General features: G+C 30.7%; 1 protein-coding gene across 6 annotated transcripts; it reads left to right on the top strand.

Moving 5' to 3' along the window:
- Nucleotides 1-3,171: 3,171 nt before the first annotated feature.
- LOC108329204 (transcription factor TGA2.3) lies at nucleotides 3,172-9,512 on the top strand. Of its 6 annotated transcripts, none has more exons than XM_017563305.2 (12): nucleotides 3,172-3,329; nucleotides 3,805-3,970; nucleotides 4,605-4,708; nucleotides 5,483-5,556; nucleotides 5,660-5,851; nucleotides 6,047-6,097; nucleotides 6,178-6,237; nucleotides 6,391-6,468; nucleotides 6,610-6,661; nucleotides 7,236-7,507; nucleotides 7,781-8,029; nucleotides 8,840-9,512. In XM_017563305.2, the coding sequence occupies exons 2-12, from the start codon at nucleotides 3,867-3,869 to the stop codon at nucleotides 8,984-8,986; spliced, it is 1,383 nt and encodes a 460-aa protein (XP_017418794.1). In that variant the 5' UTR covers nucleotides 3,172-3,329; nucleotides 3,805-3,866; the 3' UTR covers nucleotides 8,987-9,512. The 6 variants fall into 6 exon arrangements, with proteins under 6 accessions (XP_017418794.1, XP_017418792.1, XP_017418796.1 ...); XM_017563303.2 differs by having other exon boundaries at nucleotides 5,654-5,851; XM_017563307.2 differs by having other exon boundaries at nucleotides 3,173-3,329; nucleotides 5,711-5,851.
- The last annotated feature ends 10,807 nt before the right edge of the window (nucleotides 9,513-20,319 follow it).

The raw sequence follows: 20,319 nt of genomic DNA, 5'->3' as shown, positions 1-20,319 counted from the left end.
AAAATACCATGAAAAATGTTTTATTTTTTGTTTATTTACTCTGTCTAAAAATCAAGAGTAACAGTTAAACCTAAACATGGTTTTAATGAATAACATTTTCAAGATAGTATTTTTCATTAAAACCAACATTTTTTTACCTAATTCCTTCACTATTTATCTAACTTTTTACTTAAAAGACATATAGTTACTTTCATACTTCATCATACAGAACCATATATTCTCAAAGACCTTTTCTCCTACAGGTAACTTCATGATCAAAAGTACGATTCCCATATAAGGATTTCATCTCATCCTTTGTTGTGTGCAACCACTTTTATTTTCTATTGCATAACATTTTTATTTTTCCTCTCATCTTTGTAATCATGTTGTGAAACTAGTTCAACATCATTCACATAGTTATCTTTATTGAGATTAATCTTCTCCACCTAATAAGTATTTTAAATGGTTTGTTATTCTATGAAACTTTAGAATCACCATTTTTGGACCAAAAATCAATTAGATATCTAGATGAGAAACTTTTCATTGCAATTAGAAATGATATAATCACTAGTACAAAACAGCGTATAAAAGAATATAAAGCGTCGAATGAATTTTAAATTCGACGTCAAAAGGTTAGTGAATTCAATAAAAATTTGAGCGGGAGATTGAAAATTCATTCAATTTATCTTAGCGCGCGATACCTTCTTCTCTTCTCAAACTTTTCTCGAACGAAATTTGACGAGCATCACATGTAATCTTTCTTTCATTTGATACAAATGCATGCTAATTAATTACTTTATGTATGATTTTTGTTTTGTTTTAACCGATTATTTTCGTGCTCTTGTCCTTCATAGGCGCATTCTGTTTTCTCTCTCACTGTGATGAAACTTTATTCCGACGAACCCACCTTTTGAAGGTTAGTTTTCGTTTTGAAGAACTTATTTGTTGTTGTTGTTGTTGTTGTTGTTTAGTTGAACTTGTTTGTTGTTGTTGTTTGATTGAACTTGTTTGTTGTTGGTTATTATTGTTTGCTATTGATACTACACTACACGTTCATAGTTCATGCTTTATAAAATACCAAACACTGAAATTTGTTGTTTTTTTTGCTTTTCAGGTCTCGTACGTAGAGTTGTAAAGAAGGATCAGAATTAATTAAAAAAACAAAAAAAATTTGATTAACGTGGAATATTAACAAAATTCGACGTTAAGTTAACGTCGTATATTAAGAAAATTCGACGTAAATGTAACGTCTCCTGATATGACGTCGTTCGCGAATTCGCCGTTAAAAGCCCAAAAATTTGACGTTGTACGCTATTTTTGTACTAGTGAATGTAATGGATATGCTAAAATCATAATAATTTTATCTCTTTCCTTATGGTCATATTTTAGTAATGATTTGTTCACACAATTTTAGTCTAAGTAAGACAAATAAATTTCACAAAAATAAAAAAGAAACTTAAAAATCCAACTGATAAGGTTAATTGATCCCAAATAAGATATTGTTGTACCATTTTTAAATTTGTTTTAACCTCTTTAACGACTTGTTTTATTACTTTTACTAAAAACTATGTTAACATTTCTCATATTTCAATCAATTAACTCCATCTTTATACGTTTTAGACATTAAATATTGAATGTCATTTTTAAAAAAAATAAATTCAATTTTTCTTTTACGAGTTAATGACTTCACTATATTTCACATAATAATTTTCTATTTAATATATATTACATTTGTTTTTACTAGATTAATATGCACACAAAATCACATGTGTCTACTTATCTTTTCAATTTTAGATCAATATGTTCTTTTTTATTTTCTCACTTTTAGATCCACATGTCATCTTCTGTTATGATTTAGATGTCCTTAGCAAGAGAGTCTTGAAAAGATAATACCGATATATTGTTAGGCCTAAGGTTTATAGGTTTATTTCATTTAAAATTTCTTAACTTGCTTAGTTACTTTTAATTCGTTATTATTTAATTATGATTTATAATGTTATTTACATTTGAGAAATTTCCTAATTTGTTTAATTACTTTTAATTCGTTATTATTTAATTATGATTTATAATGTTGTTTACATAAATATTTGAAAAATTTCCTAATTTGCTTAATTACTTTTAATTCGTTATTATTTAATGATGATTTATAATGTTGTTTACATAAATATTTGAGTGTCTTTCTAATTATATTTTTAATCTTTGGATTTATGTTGACATAGGTTGATATATCTTCCTTTTCAACCTACAAATACAGCACTCAATCACTAGATTAATAATTATTCTTGTAAATAAAAGTTAAGTACATTGGGAATAATTCCTCTAATTAATGTGTAATTAATGTGTGACAATTCATTGGTGAAAAATTGTAACCAGAACACTATTTTGTATTTAAAAGAAAAGTACTGAGATGTAATTTTGAATAGTTGTTTCTAAATATTGATAAAGAATTGAATCATTATTTGAATATCATTTTTTAATATAATATGCAGTGTTATGGTACTTCATCACAGTGGTCTCCTTTAAATTTCTGAACCATAATATATTAAATTTTAGAATAGAAAATAGAAATATCTGAAAGGTATTTTGTAATTTTCTACGTTATCTTTCAACCCCTTTCATTCCACACTAAAAAAGAATTCCCTTTTCAATTGCATTTAAAAAAAAGGTAAAAATCAAATAGACCCTTATTAATATTGCTTGAAAAAGAATGAAGGAACACGTTATGATCAGCTAAAAAGTGTAGCAGTACTGGTATGGCACGGCGTTGCGATGAAAATACGAGCACAGGTAAAAAGAAAGATGCAAACAAAAAACAAAAAGCGGTAAAGTTAACTGAAATTTGAAGAATTTAAAAAGGCGAGTTATTTTCTTTTATCAAATGGACTAGAGTTTCAGACGAAAAGGACGTATGCAAGAAAATGGAATGGTCTGAACGTCACGCTTCTTCCTCTCTCTCTCTTTCCACCCTCCATACATACAATATTTATAATATAATTACACCAAAAAGATCAACTTGATGACACATGATGCTCCTCTTTGAGTGTGTGGTGTGGTAATAAAAACATAAAATTTGTTTTCAATCATAAGCAACAATCACCGAATAAATTATTAAAAAAGGATATAAAAATTTGCCAGGGTTAGAGATGAAATTGTACTGTGTAACATCATTATATTATAATAATAAAATATTAAGGTGCCACTCCCTTCAATCAAAAAAGTCAAAAAGTCTTGGTATTTATCGTCAACTTGTCATTCGTTAGGGTTTGCAGGGCTATTATTCATCGGTTCTTCTTCTGGGTGTTGCTTAAATCTGTGGAAAGTTCATTTATTTTCGATTTTCATGCGACCAGGTTGCTCAAGATCACTTTTTTTTATTTTACTCTTTTTGATATCAAATTTGGGGTGCTTCCCTTTTGCAAGTTTATATTTTTGAGCTTTGTTTTTAGAAGGTGGGCCTTTTTGTTTTCATTTTCAAAATTAGTATTTTTGGGGGGTTATTTTGATGCTGCAGGGGCTTTGGTTTTGAGTTCCAAAATTTTGTCTTTGTTTCGAAAGGGCGTACGGAGAGTGATGCTGTCTCACTGTTATTTTTTCTTTCTGTTCTTCCAACACTTCTTTTGGTTCCAATGTTATTACACCGAATTTGTGACTGTTTTGTCATGATTCCTGTTTCCCGAGCTCAAACAAATTTAGTTTGTCTAGAATTTTACCTTTGAGAAGCTTGTTAAATTGTGGTTTTCTTGTTGAAGATTGTGTGTTTCAGTTTCTCTTCTTCCCTTAGGCGGGTTTGACTAAAGTCGTGTGTGCCTTGTGAAATGGGTTCAGGGTCTTTTTGGGTCAAGGTTTGTGGAGAGATATGATGGTCGTTGTTCTGAGCATGGTTATTGATGGGTAGCAGAAGTAGAACGGTAAACGTTACCAGTAAGGACACCAACAAAGTTGTGAACGGGATGCCAAGCTACGCTCCTCCATTGCCTTCTTCGAGTTCCATGTAAATTTTCCAGAGCACCCTTATGATGCTTAATGTTTATTTTTGTTCTTATGATAGTTTCCTGGGATCAAGTTTGTTTTGTTCTATAGTTCTCATGTCGATAGATTATTTATATGGTGCCTATGTTTCCTAGTTTAGAGTAACTCTTATGTTACTGACTGAAACTATTCATATTGTTGAGGAACTGTGATGTGTTGCTGGTGAAATTTAGGCCTTATTGGTTTCAGAGGACAGGGAAATAATGAAAATGATTTAATATTTAATTTATCTGTTTATTGGAGATTCTTTATTTTATAGTGGAGGCAAATTCTCCTGTTCACTTCATTGTGCTGATTCATTCATCCCTCATAGCTTCTTCTATATTATTCTAGGAAGTTGAAATTAATCAACCCTGTACTGTAAGGTCTTATTTTCGTTCTTGGTGGCTTCGTGTGTTCTTAAAAGTTTACTATGACTTTTTGTTTTTGAATTTTCTCATGTATTTGTTATTAGATCTTGAGAATCCAAGTATGACTTTTCTTTAGCTTGGAAACATGTACTTGGACAATGACTCCATGCCTTTCTCAGTTTGGCTTAGATGATTGGCTATGCATTCAGATACTTCTTTTACGTGTTATCATGATTTTGGTTTCAGGGGCATAGAAGCAACTAATGTTCATCCTTCCCGCATTTCTGAATTTGGAACCCTAGAGCAATCTCTTGGATTTCGTGTTGAGGATACCATTAACCTTAGCAGAAGTATGTTGCTCATGTTTTGATCTATAACTGTTGGACTCCATTTTTGTGTGGTATTTATGGTTGCTGTGACTTGCTGTTTTGTTAATTTAATATCTTGTCCCATAATCCCATAGCTTGCATTGTTGTACTTGCCATTATTTATCTAGGCACAATAATATCCTTTTCAAGTGATTTCAATTGTTTGTGACTTGCTCCTAACTTAAGTGTTCCATTCTATATGTTCTACCTCTTGGGGTAATATCTTTATTTCTATGAAAGATGCAGCTCTCTTTATGTAGTATTCTGCATGCACCTATCGGTTAGTGCTCAGGATTCATTTGTTTGGCTTTTGTGCCAAACTAGATTGTTGTATACCAACTAAGGAATGATATGGTATTCTTTTCAGTTCTCCCTTAAGATGCCTTTTAAGATAAGGATATCATTTTTTTTGGTATCTTGTTGAGATAGTCTGTTAATGGTGTAGAATTTTATTTAACTAAGCACAACTTTGTGAATTGACCATGGTGTAGAATTCTTTAGCCCCATTTCTGTGCCTGATTGTGATGTATATTTTATATTGGAAATTCATATTTTCTTGTATGATTTTCACTCCCTTAGTCATTAACATGAGTCTTCAAATTATTTCTACCTTAAAATCTTTATTTTCTACATTTTCCAGAAGAAATGTGTTGCCTCAACTATGATCCTTCAGAACCAATTACAAGATGTAGGATTTATGTCGTCTTTCAATTATTTAACCTCTATTTGCCCTTTTGGTTTTATACCGTCTTTCAGATCCAGTGTTTAGTCAAATGAAATCAAATAGCCAAGCTCTAGGTGCTGATATTCAATTTGGAGCTTTAAATAAGGTAATTTCTTGTGTTCTATATGTCCTTACATACTTCCAAGAATCAACATGTTCCAAATTACAGTGAATTTCTCTATTTCATACTTTTCTCATGTAAGGTGCAGTCAATTATAACATCAGATATAAATCTTTCTGCTGCTATTGCTGGGTCTCAGACATTGGCACTACAGAAAGACACACAACCGAATCTTGCTTCAACATCTGGTCATCGTGAGAATTGGGGAGAGACCAACATGGCTGATGCTAGCCCCAGGACCGATACTTCAACAGATGACACGGAAGACAAAAATCAACTGGTACTTATTTTGGTTGTGTAATATATAGTTTATTCTGCATCTTGGATTTACTTTATTCATCCATTTAATGACATTCGTATATGCTCCCAAGAATTATGACATTAAGAATTATTTATCATTCCAATTTTTTTATCATACATATAAAAGCATGCTTATTTGTACTCTAAAATATGGTGCTTCATTGTTGTTTGCCAGCCTGAAAGGGGTGAATCCAGTGATAGATCTAAAGATAAATCAGATCAAAAGGTTGTATGCAGTAATCTTGTTCAAATAGGATAAGTCTTTGGTTATTATGTGTTAATTTTTCTTTTTTATTTTTCACTCAGACCTTAAGACGGCTTGCTCAAAATCGTGAGGCTGCCAGGAAAAGCCGACTGAGGAAAAAGGTAAGAAATTTTCTGTTAATTATAGATGAACTTGTAAAATTATTGTTATGATTTGGTTAGTTGTTCAATGTGCCATATTATTGAGACCCAACAATTTGTGATATGTTTTATGTATATTTCTTATTTTTCAAATTATTCTTTCTATTAATTCAGGCATATGTACAACAATTAGAGAGCAGTAGGCTGAAACTGACCCAACTTGAGCAGGAGCTCCAGCGAGCCCGCCAGCAGGTTTGCTTTTGTTTTAGTATTTTATTGTGTCCTCTAAAATTTTGGTACCTACCATTTGAAGTCCCCTTTTTTGTCTGCTTTCATTAATTGGATTCTGTTACTGCATAAAGGTTTTTCAATTTGGTTATTAATCTTTTCCAGGGAATATTTATTTCAAGCACTGGAGATCAGGCCCAGTCAATGAGTGGAAATGGTATTTAAACATCTTGTGCAATCTTGGAAAATTTTATTTGATTAAATTATCTTCTTTTTGGCGTAGTTATAGTTTGACATTGAATTAAGAATATGTGGATCCTGAAATTTGTTTATATGTAAATTTTTGGGTTGGCAATTTGGCAGAAAGCTGATTTTGAGTTTCTGTCCCTAACCAACATGGAATTTCTATACACCAGAATATCTATGTCTTATTTAAGTTCTCCACGAAGTTTTCTGTGATATGATTCCTTTTCATAAAACAAACAATTGTTTGTGTGAAGATATAGAACAATCTGTTTGTTGGATACACTTATGATGGCTCCCATTGTTAATTGATGGACATAGACTATTTGATTGCATCTTGTGCCATTTCTGTGCAATGAAGTACTGAATTCTTCTGGTACACCATAGAACTTTGTTATTTTCTGTGGTTAATTGCATCACACCTAAAGCCAAGTACACTGTGATTTTGAACTCTCATGGTACTCAGTGGTAAGGATGTCACTGCAGGGTTTTGCCAAAATTTGTGTTTCTGAAAAATCCTAAATCAATTTATTCAACTCTTTATACAGGTGCTATGGCATTTGATGTAGAGTATGCACGATGGCTAGAAGAGCATAACAGGCAAACAAATGAGCTAAGGGCAGCAATAAATTCCCATGCTGGAGATATTGAACTTCGAACAATTGTGGATAATTTCATGGCTCAATTTGATGATATCTTCAGGCTGAAAGGTATTGCAGCAAAAGCTGATGTATTCCACATTCTGTCAGGGATGTGGAAGACTCCAGCTGAGAGGTGTTTCATGTGGATTGGAGGCTTTCGCTCGTCTGAACTCCTCAAGGTGAAAAGTTTGTCATTTATCCATGTTCTGTAATTACATGCTTTTTTCTAGTTTGAAAATCGCTTCACTAATATGTGGTCTAATATTCAGTGCAAAAAAAGAATCAAAATAGATATACCAATAGATATTGTAGAAAAAACATTCCAATTGTAGAAGAAATAACAATATTTTAACAGTTTTATCTTGACAATATTTGATTCCAGTGTTGGGTTTTAAGTTTCATATACCTTTATCGTGTTATGTCTGTCTAAGATTTGATTGACACTGTTGCAGCTTCTTGTGAGTCAGTTGGAGCCTCTAACTGAGCAACAGTTGATGGGCATATACAATTTGCAGCAGTCATCCCAGCAGGCTGAAGATGCTCTTTCCCAAGGGATGGATGCATTACAGCAATCACTGTCTGAGACACTGGCTAATGGTTCACCCAACTCATCGGGCTCCTCGGGAAATGTGGCAAATTACATGGGGCAAATGGCTATGGCCATGGGAAAGCTTGGTACTTTAGAGGGTTTTCTTCGCCAGGTAATCAACCTTAATATGTTTGAGTTTAATTCTGTTAAATCTTATCTTTTTGAACTGTAAAGAGATCTTAAGCTTAGAGTTAAACGACTTTAATTCATATAATTTCTCCATTTCAAGCAATAGTCTTTTAAGGTTCTGATACACAATAGGAAATATTTAATTAATGCGAATTTATTAAGAAAACCACTTTTGTATCTCATTTTTAATTTCAATGGTTCTGCATTAATTGTTCTTAATTATATGTATATGTAAGAGTATTGTTGGAAAAATACTATTATTTTGGATAAAAAGAAAGGCTAAAAGAGACTGTTGTTTTAGAATCGATGTTGTTTTAGAATCGATGGCGGAGGCTCTTGGTGTAGAATATTTTACATGAATGTGGTCAAATCTTATTGATTACTGAATGTGTTTTACATGGAGTTTTCTGTTGAGAAAGATTATGTTTTAAAAAGAGTAGTATTTGTGGTAGAAAGTCTGACTGAGGCTATAAATAAATAGGATATCGATCTGCCTTTATGGCTTGAGTGGATCATGTTTCTTATTGCATACAAGTTGTGTCAAAAAAACACAACTGATTGACAAATAAAATGAATTTAGATTGAATGGTTGAAAATATTACTCTTACCAGGACTTCATATTCCACTTCCAACAGTGTTCATTGCATATTTGCATGCCTTAGGTATAAATGAGAGCCTAAAATTATTCCATGACATGCATGCACAAAATAGGACCTAAACTATACCAAACATGATGGACTCACTCATCAAATATTAATCATATTAGTTCATTTTATCTTTTTCATGTTGCCAGGCTGACAATCTGAGACAGCAAACACTCCAACAGATGCTTCGGATATTAACAACCAGGCAATCGGCTCGAGCTCTTCTTGCGATTAGCGACTATTTCTCGCGGCTGCGAGCCCTGAGTTCTTTGTGGCTTGCCAGGCCAAGGGAGTGAAGCATTGGGAAGGATCCATCTGTGGTCTTTTTTTCAAGCCTGATGAGATGACCCTCTTGAAGACTGATGACTGAATCATGTGCACTAAATGAGTTCTGAATGGAAGGTGGTGTCTTTTGACAATGAATTCCTGTAGAAGCCTAGTTGTGGTGCTATAAACATTAAATGCTATGATTTATCTACTCTGCCAACTGCTGGTGTGGTGCAACATTTTTCTTTAAGCTTTTCTGTGCTTTCAAAATAGTCTCAATAATTTGATTATATAGGTGTATGATAGATAGAAGTTGTTGAAGGGGAGGATGTAGAAATAGTATCTGTATTGTAGGTTATAGTTGTTCATTATATTTCAGAAAGCAGCTTTTATTTGAGGGGGGGTTTCCTCTCTTTAGTTTCATTTGCTGTTTAATGTTTTGTGGTTGGTTGCACATATTGCTCCATTGGTGTATGTATGTTTGTATATATACGTTCTCTCTTGTTATATTTGTTAGAAAGACATTACTAACTAGTAACTCAATTTCTTTCATCACTTGTTTGTGTATTTTATACACTTTCATGAGAAAAAGTGGTTGTCTCTTTTGGAAACTATAACACTTATGGACAATTACAAGTTTTCATGCGAAGTTGTCTCACGTTGGTTTCAAGTGCACTGGTGACATTGGTACTTTGATTCTATGGAGTACATAAATCTAGAAAATTCAAGTTGGTTTTTCACTTTATTGATAGGTGTAAATATATAAGCTGCTTTAAGTTTTCCAGTTTTCCTGTATGTTATAATTAAGGTATTCTTTTAATTTGGGAATGAACTTGTGGCATTTTCTCTATAGGAAGGAATATAAAAGAAAAGATTTTGTAGGTGGTGTGTTAGGAAAGAAAAGAAAACATTAACTTATATAAATTGAGAAATGATTTTTTACAAAGTGAGGTATGCAAAGATATAAAAAAAATGAAAATTTAAAATATAGAGACGTATAGCAGTGGGAAAATTTAGTTTGCTTGAAGTGAGTGAAAGTGTTTTATTTACTTAAAATATATAACATGAGCCGATGACAGTTTCTTTACAATGGTTTTTTTAAATTAATTTCGAAATCCCTACGAAAAAGTTGAGGATATAATTTTATCGAGTTAAAATAATTTAATAAAGAATACTATATGCAGTAATGAATTAATATTTATAGAAATACATTTTATATTTTATATTCTTTTTATATATTTTCTCTCAACTAAACAACTACAACTAACTCCTCTTGTATATATTTCATCATTTATCTATCTTTCATGTATAATAAACATGACTTCAAATTATATTTAATTAAGTTTATTGATATTTTATAAATAAAATTTGAAGGTTATAACAAGTTTAAAAATTGAATATTTTAGAATATCATATTGATAGTTGTAGTTCTAGTTTATTGAATTGATTTTGAAAAACAGCGATGTTACTATTATAGCCCTACAAGATTCTCTTTGGATTCGCTATAAAGTATAGCATCTTGGAATATCTTTATTGATTACCAAGCAATACCACTTTAGCCAATGTATAAGCTATTCATGATGCTTCAACATCACCTCAGAATCAATTAAATCATACAATTTCAACCGTTAATTCCTTAGATTCTAATACTATTTCATACAAAAACCACTATGCTATAATAAAGATTTTATTGATTTTTTTTCATCAAAGGAAAAGATTGATAATTGGCCTTGTAGAGAAAGTGAAAGAAGAAGGAAATACTGAAATTATGCAAGAATGAGATCAACAAAATTTAAGAATATTTTATAAATCTAGGAAGAATCTTTTATAATTGTTTCTATTCCATTTTCATTTTCTACTTTTTCTTTTAGTTCTATTATTCACTTTAATATTAAAGGTATTTATTGCCAAAATTTAATTTGTGCTTACTTTGTTCTCTCTTTCTATCTTATCTTAGTAAGGATGAGTTTGGCGTGCTTTCCTTTTTAATACGTCTAATTTAAAGTGTGATTTAAACTTTTCAAATTCTCATTATGTCAACTCTTTAAAAGTAATAAGTTAAATTATGTGAAACTAATTTTGTACTTTTTTGAAATATGCAAAATCTACATAAAATTTCAAAAAAAAAAAAACTCACAAAACAAAATAGTACACAGTTAAAACTGAAGGACTAAAAATACAAATAATTTTTTCCTTCTATGTAACCTTTATTTCATAATTAACTAATTGTCGAAGAAATTCATATATATTTTTTTCTTTTTAACAACTTTTTCTACAATAAAAACTTATTCTGATAAAAATTATAATGCTCTAAAGTCCACACATTAGCAATTCATTAGTTGTTAATGGATCTGAATAAAAGAACAAAATTCAAAAGTTTAATTAAAAATACAATTATCTCTCTAAAACTGTTTCTCTAAGAAGTTTTTATCATCTCTAAGCCTTTTAATCTATAGTTTATCCGTTTGAAAATCAAAGAGCGCCTAAGTGATCATTAAGGCGATGTCTTTAAGTCTGTCCAATAAGTTTTTTTCAAAAGAGTAAGTTAGTTTATTCTATTTTCTCTAGTTGGTGTGTTTTCCTATGCATTTGAATTGTTGTTCCTTTCATGTGTCATTTGAGTCTTCTATAAGACTCCTTACTTAACAATGGTACGAACAGTATGCCCTGATAATGATTTTGTGGTTTGTAAGAGTATATAGAGTTTCTTGAGCTGTGAGAGTCATTTGAGGTTCCTTAGAGCAATTTAATCTTCTAATAAGTTAAGAAAGCTAACTACCATTTTTGATGTTGTTGATGCTTTTATATACTCTGGTGTATGTTTGATTTGGTTTGAAATTTATAATTTGGTATATAAAGTTGTTGTTGTGGTTGTTGTTGAATGTGTATTTGTTTTGAGTGAATTTGGTGTTGAGTCGAGGAATTGAGAATCTGGACACTTGGGAAAATTGATTCAATCTGACACCAAAACCCCAAAACGTGTTTTTGAACCATGTATTGAGTTAGGAATACTAATTTGATTATTTAAACAAGTCCCTGGTTCACCAATTCGTAGTGTTTAATTTTTTTCTAATGTGGCGTTGAGCATCACTAATGTGGCTTTGAGCACAAGCTTAGCAATGATGGTCTAGGAGCATTTCAGCTCCATACCACTGAGTGACCAAAAGTGTGAATGATTTGTTGTAAAAAAATGCTGACAAAATCACGAGCAGTATTTCTTGAGGCGTGTAGAGTCATTGTCCTTAAAGACTTATCCGCAGTGTATTGCGCAAGTCCCCCAGTATGCAACAGGAACTTCTCAGAATTTCTGAGGATCTAAGAACTAGCAAGGATCTCTAAAAAGAGTATAAAATAAACCGAGAATAATTTTAGAAGAGGAAAAGAAGAAAAGAAAAGGAGAGAAGACTGACTTGTGATGTTTTTGGAATGGGGGAAAGGTCTCTATTTATAGAGTTAGGAAAGAATAAAATCAATAAAAGACAATAAAAAGCCATTAAATATTTTACCGTTGGAGCACTTAATAAAATGAATTTAAACGTTATTGGCAATTAAAGTTTTGAACGTTGCAATCCAACGTTTTTCTTTTGCAATAATCTAACATTATTACAACAATCCCCCACTTATTGCAAAAGAAAAAGATAAGAAACTTTTATTCTGGGTCTCATAGGATGTAATGCATCAGACCTGGTATAGCAAGCTATATGAACCAATCTTAGATTGAAATACTTAACACATAGTGTAGTTGGTATAGCAAGCTATATGAACCAAAGACACTAGACATGTGTTAGAGGTTTATTAATCACAATACACCCCCACAATCCTTGTTGTTATCGCTGTGTTGCGCTTAATAGGCCATGCGCGTGCCTGGTATTCATGAGTGCTCTAGAGATCATGCCAAGATTTCATGCAAGCGGCCCCACTCGACACTCATATAGGTGATTTCATCAAGTGTATGCTGCAAATCATACACCACCCGTAAGGGATATGAAAAATCATTAAAAACTTTTTTTAAGCTAAAATTCTTTCACCACATAGAATTTTAACGACAAAGTTTAACCTCTCAATATTGCAGTCTCTAGCACTTTCACACACACCATAGGAAGGGACATAATTGATTAAAATCAATTTAGTGCTATCAGAACTAACAAATGACTTGTTTTTACCCATATGAACCTTATTCATGGGATCTCCAATCACAAAGGTTGGGTTACCATCACTTGTTTGTTTGCCAGTGGCTTAAGTCACATTCCCCTCGATGTTTCTAATATCATTTGTCTTCCTAGGGTTTTGTTAGAGGATCTGCTAAATTCCGTTCTGACTTCACATAGTCAATGGAAATAGTTCCACTCTTTAGCAGCTGCTTCACCAAATTGTGTCTCTATTCTTTCCATTGTAATTCTTGTTTTTAGCTATAGCTATTGTCGATTGGCAATCACAATGTATTGATATCGATGGGGTTGGTTTCATTCCTAGTGGAATGTTCGCTAAGAAGTTTGTCAACCACACAGTCTCACTACCAGCCATCTCAAGAGCAACAAACTCATATTTCATTGTTGATCTTGCAATAATTGTTTGTCTGGCTGATCTCCATGTAATCGCACCACCCCAAGTGTGAATACATAACCACTAGTGGATTTTGTCTCATCTGAATCAGATATCCAATTAGCATCATTGTACCCTTCTAGTACAGTGGGAAATCCACTATATTCAATGGCATAATCCATTGAACCTCTTAAGTATCTCATAAGCCTGGAAAGTGCATCCCAATGTTCTTGATTTGGACATTGAGTGTACCTACTCAGTCTACCTACTACATAACAAAAGTTCATCAAGTGCAGTAAGCTCCCAATTATCTGGGCATACTGAGGCTGAGATAATAATTCTCATATATTTTTCATTAATTTAGAATTAGCATCATAAGGGGTACTCACTGGTGAGGTCATAAAACCTAAACTTCTTAAGAAGTTTCTCAATATATTGTTCTTGGGATAGTAATATACTATCTCCCTTCCTTATGATTCTAATACCTAAAATCACATTGGCTTCACCCATGTGTTTCATTTCAAATTTTGATCCTAGAAACAATTTAGTTCTAGCGACAATCTCATTACGTGTACCAAAATCATGTCATCCACACACAAACATATAATGACAATCACCATTTTCAAATTTAGAATATTATCAATATCATTAGGTGAAAAAGCCAATTTTATTTCTTTGAGTAATTAAGTAAAATTATCAACACCTATTCTATTTTTAAAACAAAACTGCCACTACATTTATACAAAAAAATGCACCACCTTAAATCAAAATAATATATGCCAAAAGCACTAAATCGTACGTTAGCTTTCCATTCAATACCATGTGCCAATATTTGAAAAATTTCTACAAACTTAACATTATAACAAATGAACCCATCATGGTCCCACAATATTTAATCCAAATTTTTATGCACCAAATCATAATATATATGTATGAAGATATGTTCACAGTACCATAAAATTGCTTATTCAAACTAAACTAAACCAATATGTTGAAGGAAAAGCTAACATCACACTTCACGAAAAAAAAAAACTGACCAGTAAAATAACTGTGCCTCAAATTATAGCCGAAACAACAATTCCAACAATATTATCCCGACATTCTTCATATTACTATTTTTGATAGAACAATTCAATATTACCATCACATTCTTGTTTAATTTCTATACTCACAAAACTTGAATATAGACAAAAATATTCAACCATTTCATTAATCATTATTATGAAAAAAAAATTTAACTTTAGTCTTCCGAGTTTACCAAAACATAATTATTTCATTTAATATCAGTACCAACACAATCCAAACCAGAGATCCCATCCACACACACACACACACACACACACGCACACACACACGCACACACACACACACACACACACACACACACACACACACACACACACACACACACACACACACACACACACACACACACACACACACACACACACACACATATATATATATACCCCTTATTTCACTTTTATCCAAGAAGGCATATGCATTCAGTACTTCCCCGAGACATCACACACAAATAAATTACAAAGCAAGACAACCATACAATCTCATAATTTAAGATAACCATTGCAAATCAAGATAGTTTCCCATACCTTTTTAGTTTTGGACAGTAACCGGATCAGAAATCAAAGGAATAAAATTCCAGTCGCTTGTATCTATATACAGATGTATAAGTCCTTAAGATTGTTGTAAAAAAATGCTGACAAAATCACGAGCAATATTTCCTGAGGCATGTAGAGTCACTGTCCTTAAGGACTTATCCGCGGTGTATTGCGCAAGTCTCTCAGGATACAACAAGAACTTCTCATAATTTCTGAGGATCTCAGAACTAGCAAGGATCTCTAAAAAGAGTATAAAATAAATCCAGAATAATTTTAGAAGAGGAAAAGAAGAAAATAAAAGGAGAGAAGACTGACTTGGGATGTTTTTGGAATGGGGAAAGGTCTCTATTTATAGAGTAATCAATAAAAGACAATAAAAACCATTAAATATTTTACCGTTGGGGTACTTAATAAAATGAATTTAAACGTTATTGGCAATTAAAGTTTTGAACGTTGCAATCCAACATTTTTCTTTTGCAATAATCTAACATTATTACAACATGATTTGGCATTGATCGGTGATAGGATACCACTAAGCGCCAGTTATCACTATAGGTCTGGAACTATTTTATTCTTACTTTTGCACTAAGCAACAAGAGTGTCTCGATGAGTGAGCAAAAGTGAGAGAGCTTCAACATTGAGCATCAGCCTGAGCGCGAGTATGTTGTTCTATGATTTTATGATCTTTGCTTGACTAAAGTGGTTTTTTGTGAACGTTATGTATGTCTAGTGTGAAGTTTGTGATGCCTTATGAGTTATATTATGATTGCATGTATGTATGTATCAAGTATGTTGTAAAAGAAATTTCTTGTATAAGTTCAAGTTGTGTATGTATGATGTAAGGATTTCATATTTGGGATAATTCGTACGCTCTAATAATCATTCAATCTCAAGTAGAGAAGGGTGAAATATGTGATAAGAGGGGCATGAGGTTTTAGTCTCAGAGTTTTACCTTAACCTAAGACGTTAACAGACTAACATTGTGTGTGGTAGGGTGAAACTCATTAATAATGGCTTTGTAGAGCAGTAGAGGTCACCACAAGTGCATAACCTGCTAGAGTTTGACATCAATACATGTATCTGGATAATCAAGTTTAAAATTAGTGATTGCGTGCTTTAGGATTGTTTGATATACTTGTGCTTATGAATTAACATCTATAGAGCAATTGTGTGTATGTTTCTTTGGTAAATTAGCTTACCTTTCTATTTTTTGCTTGTTTGTGTGTTTGTTTTCTTTTTTGCAATGATTATCTTAATAGTATAAAAATATAAAGATGTTTCTATTGACTAAGTGTAGGATAATGATGTTGTGGATGCTTAGATTATGATGGTAGTTTCTATGTATATAGGTTCTTTTGTAAACTCTAGTATGCTTTTGGTTTAGCTCATTATCACTCTTAGTTATAGTTATATTTGGATAAGTGTAAACTTTTTATTATAGATGTGTTGAGTAGTAATGTAATTAAACATTATTATAATGTAATGTTAGAGTTGATATGGGTACTTTAATCTGGAATTTAAATTTAGTTTCAAAAAGTATTTTTTTTTCTAAAAATTGTTGTTTTAATCTATAAACACTAAAACCATTAAAATTTAGGGTTATTTTATTCAGAAGATAGAGATACTACTTCCGAGTTAATGCTGCATGGATATTATTATAAAAGAAAATTGGGTAAGGACATTAGGAGCTGAAGGTGCCATCTCGCCTTGGTTGTTTAACTTCTAAGTTAACTCATATCATTCTAAAATATGTTAAGCTGAAAATAACTAATATAGCTCTTTTTACCTTCTAACATACCTTATATGGTTTATTAAACTTTAATTAAAAAAATTGGGAACTCAACTAGAACATTTGGTTCCAAGTTTATTTATTAAAAAAAACGATAATTATCAAAATTTCAATAAATACCGAGCTATTAATATGTTATAATTTCAATACTTAAGAATTTCTCCAAATATTTTGAAAATAACTATTTTTTAACATTTTAATTAAATTGAAACTAGCTCCATAAATTTTGAAAAAATGGTTGATTATCGCACCATTCATATTCATATTCATCCAAAAGTTTAAATGTGAGTTTTAAAGTGATTTTTATAGGATATGTGGAATGCTATTTTTTTTAAAAAATATTTTTTTCTCTTTCCTATGTCAATTGTTTTCCATACAAAAACAAGTTTTTCAAAATTATAGTATTGAATAATTGGTTCTTTGGATGGTGGCCCACTCACTTGTTTTTTTGGATGTAGAGTTAAATTTTTATTATGAGAAATCTTGTTAGGAACTTGTAATAGAGAGGCCTAATCCTTTCGGAACGATGAACAATTACTCAAACATAGTTTTTTGAGATTTCGAATTCTATGCCAGAAATTTGGGGAGAAATACAATAACAGAAAAGAGAAATACATTTCCAAGAAATTATAAAAAGAAAAAAACGTTAACCCTAAGAATAAATATACCTCTCTACTACTTATGATCATAGAAAGACATTTCATATACATATAAAAATTCATTAGAGAGTAATATCTGACGTGTGATAACCATCTCCAGTAGAAACTAACCTTAAGATAGATTCTTTATGTGAGTCCAAAAATTGTTTCTTGGTTCTGCAATGTTATTTGTTCATAAACCAAATACAATAACAATAGGAAGTTATATAATAAACACAAAAGGGAAAGCTACCTAGAATTTATAGCCTATGTGCAAATACAAACATTTTAAATCGTGATTCAATTATATTAATTCAGATCGAATTGACTTTATCATATTCATTTCAAAGCACTATTAGTCTGAAAACTTTAACTCTAATAATATATAATAATAAATGACACCTTTCACAACACTTATATTAAATATATCGTACTAAAAGATTATCATCTTACAATAATATAATCAATAATACTTAATAGTCGTATAAAACTTTTCTTTACTTTTTATCGTTTAATATCTTAATCTACGTGATTTGAATTATTATTGAAGTAAGAGTTCTTGTAATTACTTTTACAAACTATATATTAATTCAACATATAGTTCCATGAATATGACTTAAAATGATCTAATTTAAGATAACATTTCAAATCAATAAATTTACATACAATTGTTCAAATGGATGCTAAAAAATCTCCAATATTATATAATGAAACAATTATACACATATAAATTGATTAATTATGCAAAATGATGCATTAACTTCATTTTCTGTATGAAATAGGAGAAAATTTATTAAACTATTGTCCCTCTAACAATAATATTGTCACTTAAATGATATATTATACCGTTTGAATGATTGAGTGATATGCTTCTAGAGGAGCAAAATTTGATGAAACACCTATCTGGTTTGAACCACAACCATATTGGTAAAATAACATCCTATATCTCTTAAGTTGCAGAGATAAGCTTGAGCATTAATATATTTAGCATAATCCACCTCAACATTATTTTATTATTTATGTGACCATTGTTGCTTAAGTGATGGAAAATTTAAGGACAAAAATCGTTTTGACATGTCTCTTACTTAAAAATTTATATCACAACTTAATTGGTAAATATTATCACTTAAGTGATGGAGCTGTGCTCAAGTGTTAATATTATGCACATAAACTACTTTTCTTCATTTGAGCGTTGTTCAAGTGACAACTAAATATGATAAGATAGGGAGGAATAACAAATTTGTAATTTTTTAAAAACATCTTTAAAATCCACAATTTAGTGTAAGTTTATAATGATCATATACAATTATTTAATATATAGTTTTCATGTTATAAGAGTATAACTCCATTTGACTATTTCAAACAATTAATATGTTCAAAACCACAAAAAAATCACCTTGAAAACTAAATTATCTAAATTTAAAATTTGTATACAAATTCAGTATTCAATGTAATTGTAATAGACATATAAAACTTATATAATCCAAATGACTTACCATTGATCATCTAATATTTGCTTGTTTTACAAACAATATGCAAAAAATGTAACTTGAAACATACAAATAACTTGTGGAAGTCTCACATGATTAAAGATATCACACAGTTAAAGATAAGGTCAATTTATAATATATAAAAGAATATAAATCTTATTTTATAAGTTGATTTTATAGGATTGAGATAAGTTTAAAGTTCACTTCTTAATATGATATTAGAGTTTATCTTAACGAAATTTGTTCTTTGTTAAGTCTATTATTTCACTCACTATCAAATTGTTATTGAACTATCCATTAATATTTAGTCTCATATTCGATAATTATAAAATTCACTTCTTAATATAGAGAATATCACTAAATTATCTAAAACACGGAATAAACTTACAAAATAACTACTGGAATTAAAACATAATCCTAAATAAAATAAAATAAAAAACAAATAAAAAAGAAAGACAGACTAAACTTACAAATCTTACCAAAGGATTAAATAAACCTTCAAATATGAAACTTATATATGAAAACATAAATAAAATATAAAACATACAAAATATAAGCAATAATTTTAAAAAAGAAAATAGTTATAAAAATTAGTAAGTTGAACAGTTAAGGAATTTTATATGATATATTGTTTTTGTTTAAATCCATTTTTCTGTCTTATAAATGTGCAATTCTGCTTCACACAAAAATTAACTTCATATTTTATTATTTGATTTACAAAGCAATCCGAATTCACTTCTAATACACTATCAAAATTTATGACCAAAAAGGTCTGATATATTTGTGAGTAATAACAAGGTTAGTTACTTATCCATATTAGGATATTAATAATTAATTCAATTAATAAATTTAACCCATGTTATTCTATTTGTATCAGAACATTAGTATCACATTGTTTTGAAAAACTAAAATATTAAATATGGTAACATATATATTTATCGAAATAAAAATTATTGACCAATAAAAATATAAAGAAGAATGAAATTATTTTATTTTTTATGAAAAGACAAAATGGGTGATTTAGGTTTTGTCCATGGAAATGGATTGAAGTGTTGTGATGACAAGTTTTATACTTCCACTCCCATGTGCTATCCTTCCCTTCTTATTCCATTTCCTCTACTGTACCTACCCGAAACTAAACCCTACTTATCATCCCATCCACCTATTCCTTTCTTTTCATTCTTAATCATTTACACCAACCAAACCATTCTTCTCACAATAAACCTACACGTGCAACACCATTTCTTTCCTCCCCACACGTGTGCATTTTCAGTGCCATGCCAA

Source organism: Vigna angularis, chromosome 2 (assembly GCF_016808095.1).
Source record: "Vigna angularis cultivar LongXiaoDou No.4 chromosome 2, ASM1680809v1, whole genome shotgun sequence".
NCBI classification, from domain to species: domain Eukaryota; kingdom Viridiplantae; phylum Streptophyta; class Magnoliopsida; order Fabales; family Fabaceae; genus Vigna; species Vigna angularis.
Note: the sequence above shows the minus strand (reverse complement) of the source record. Positions and strands in the feature narration are given on the sequence as shown.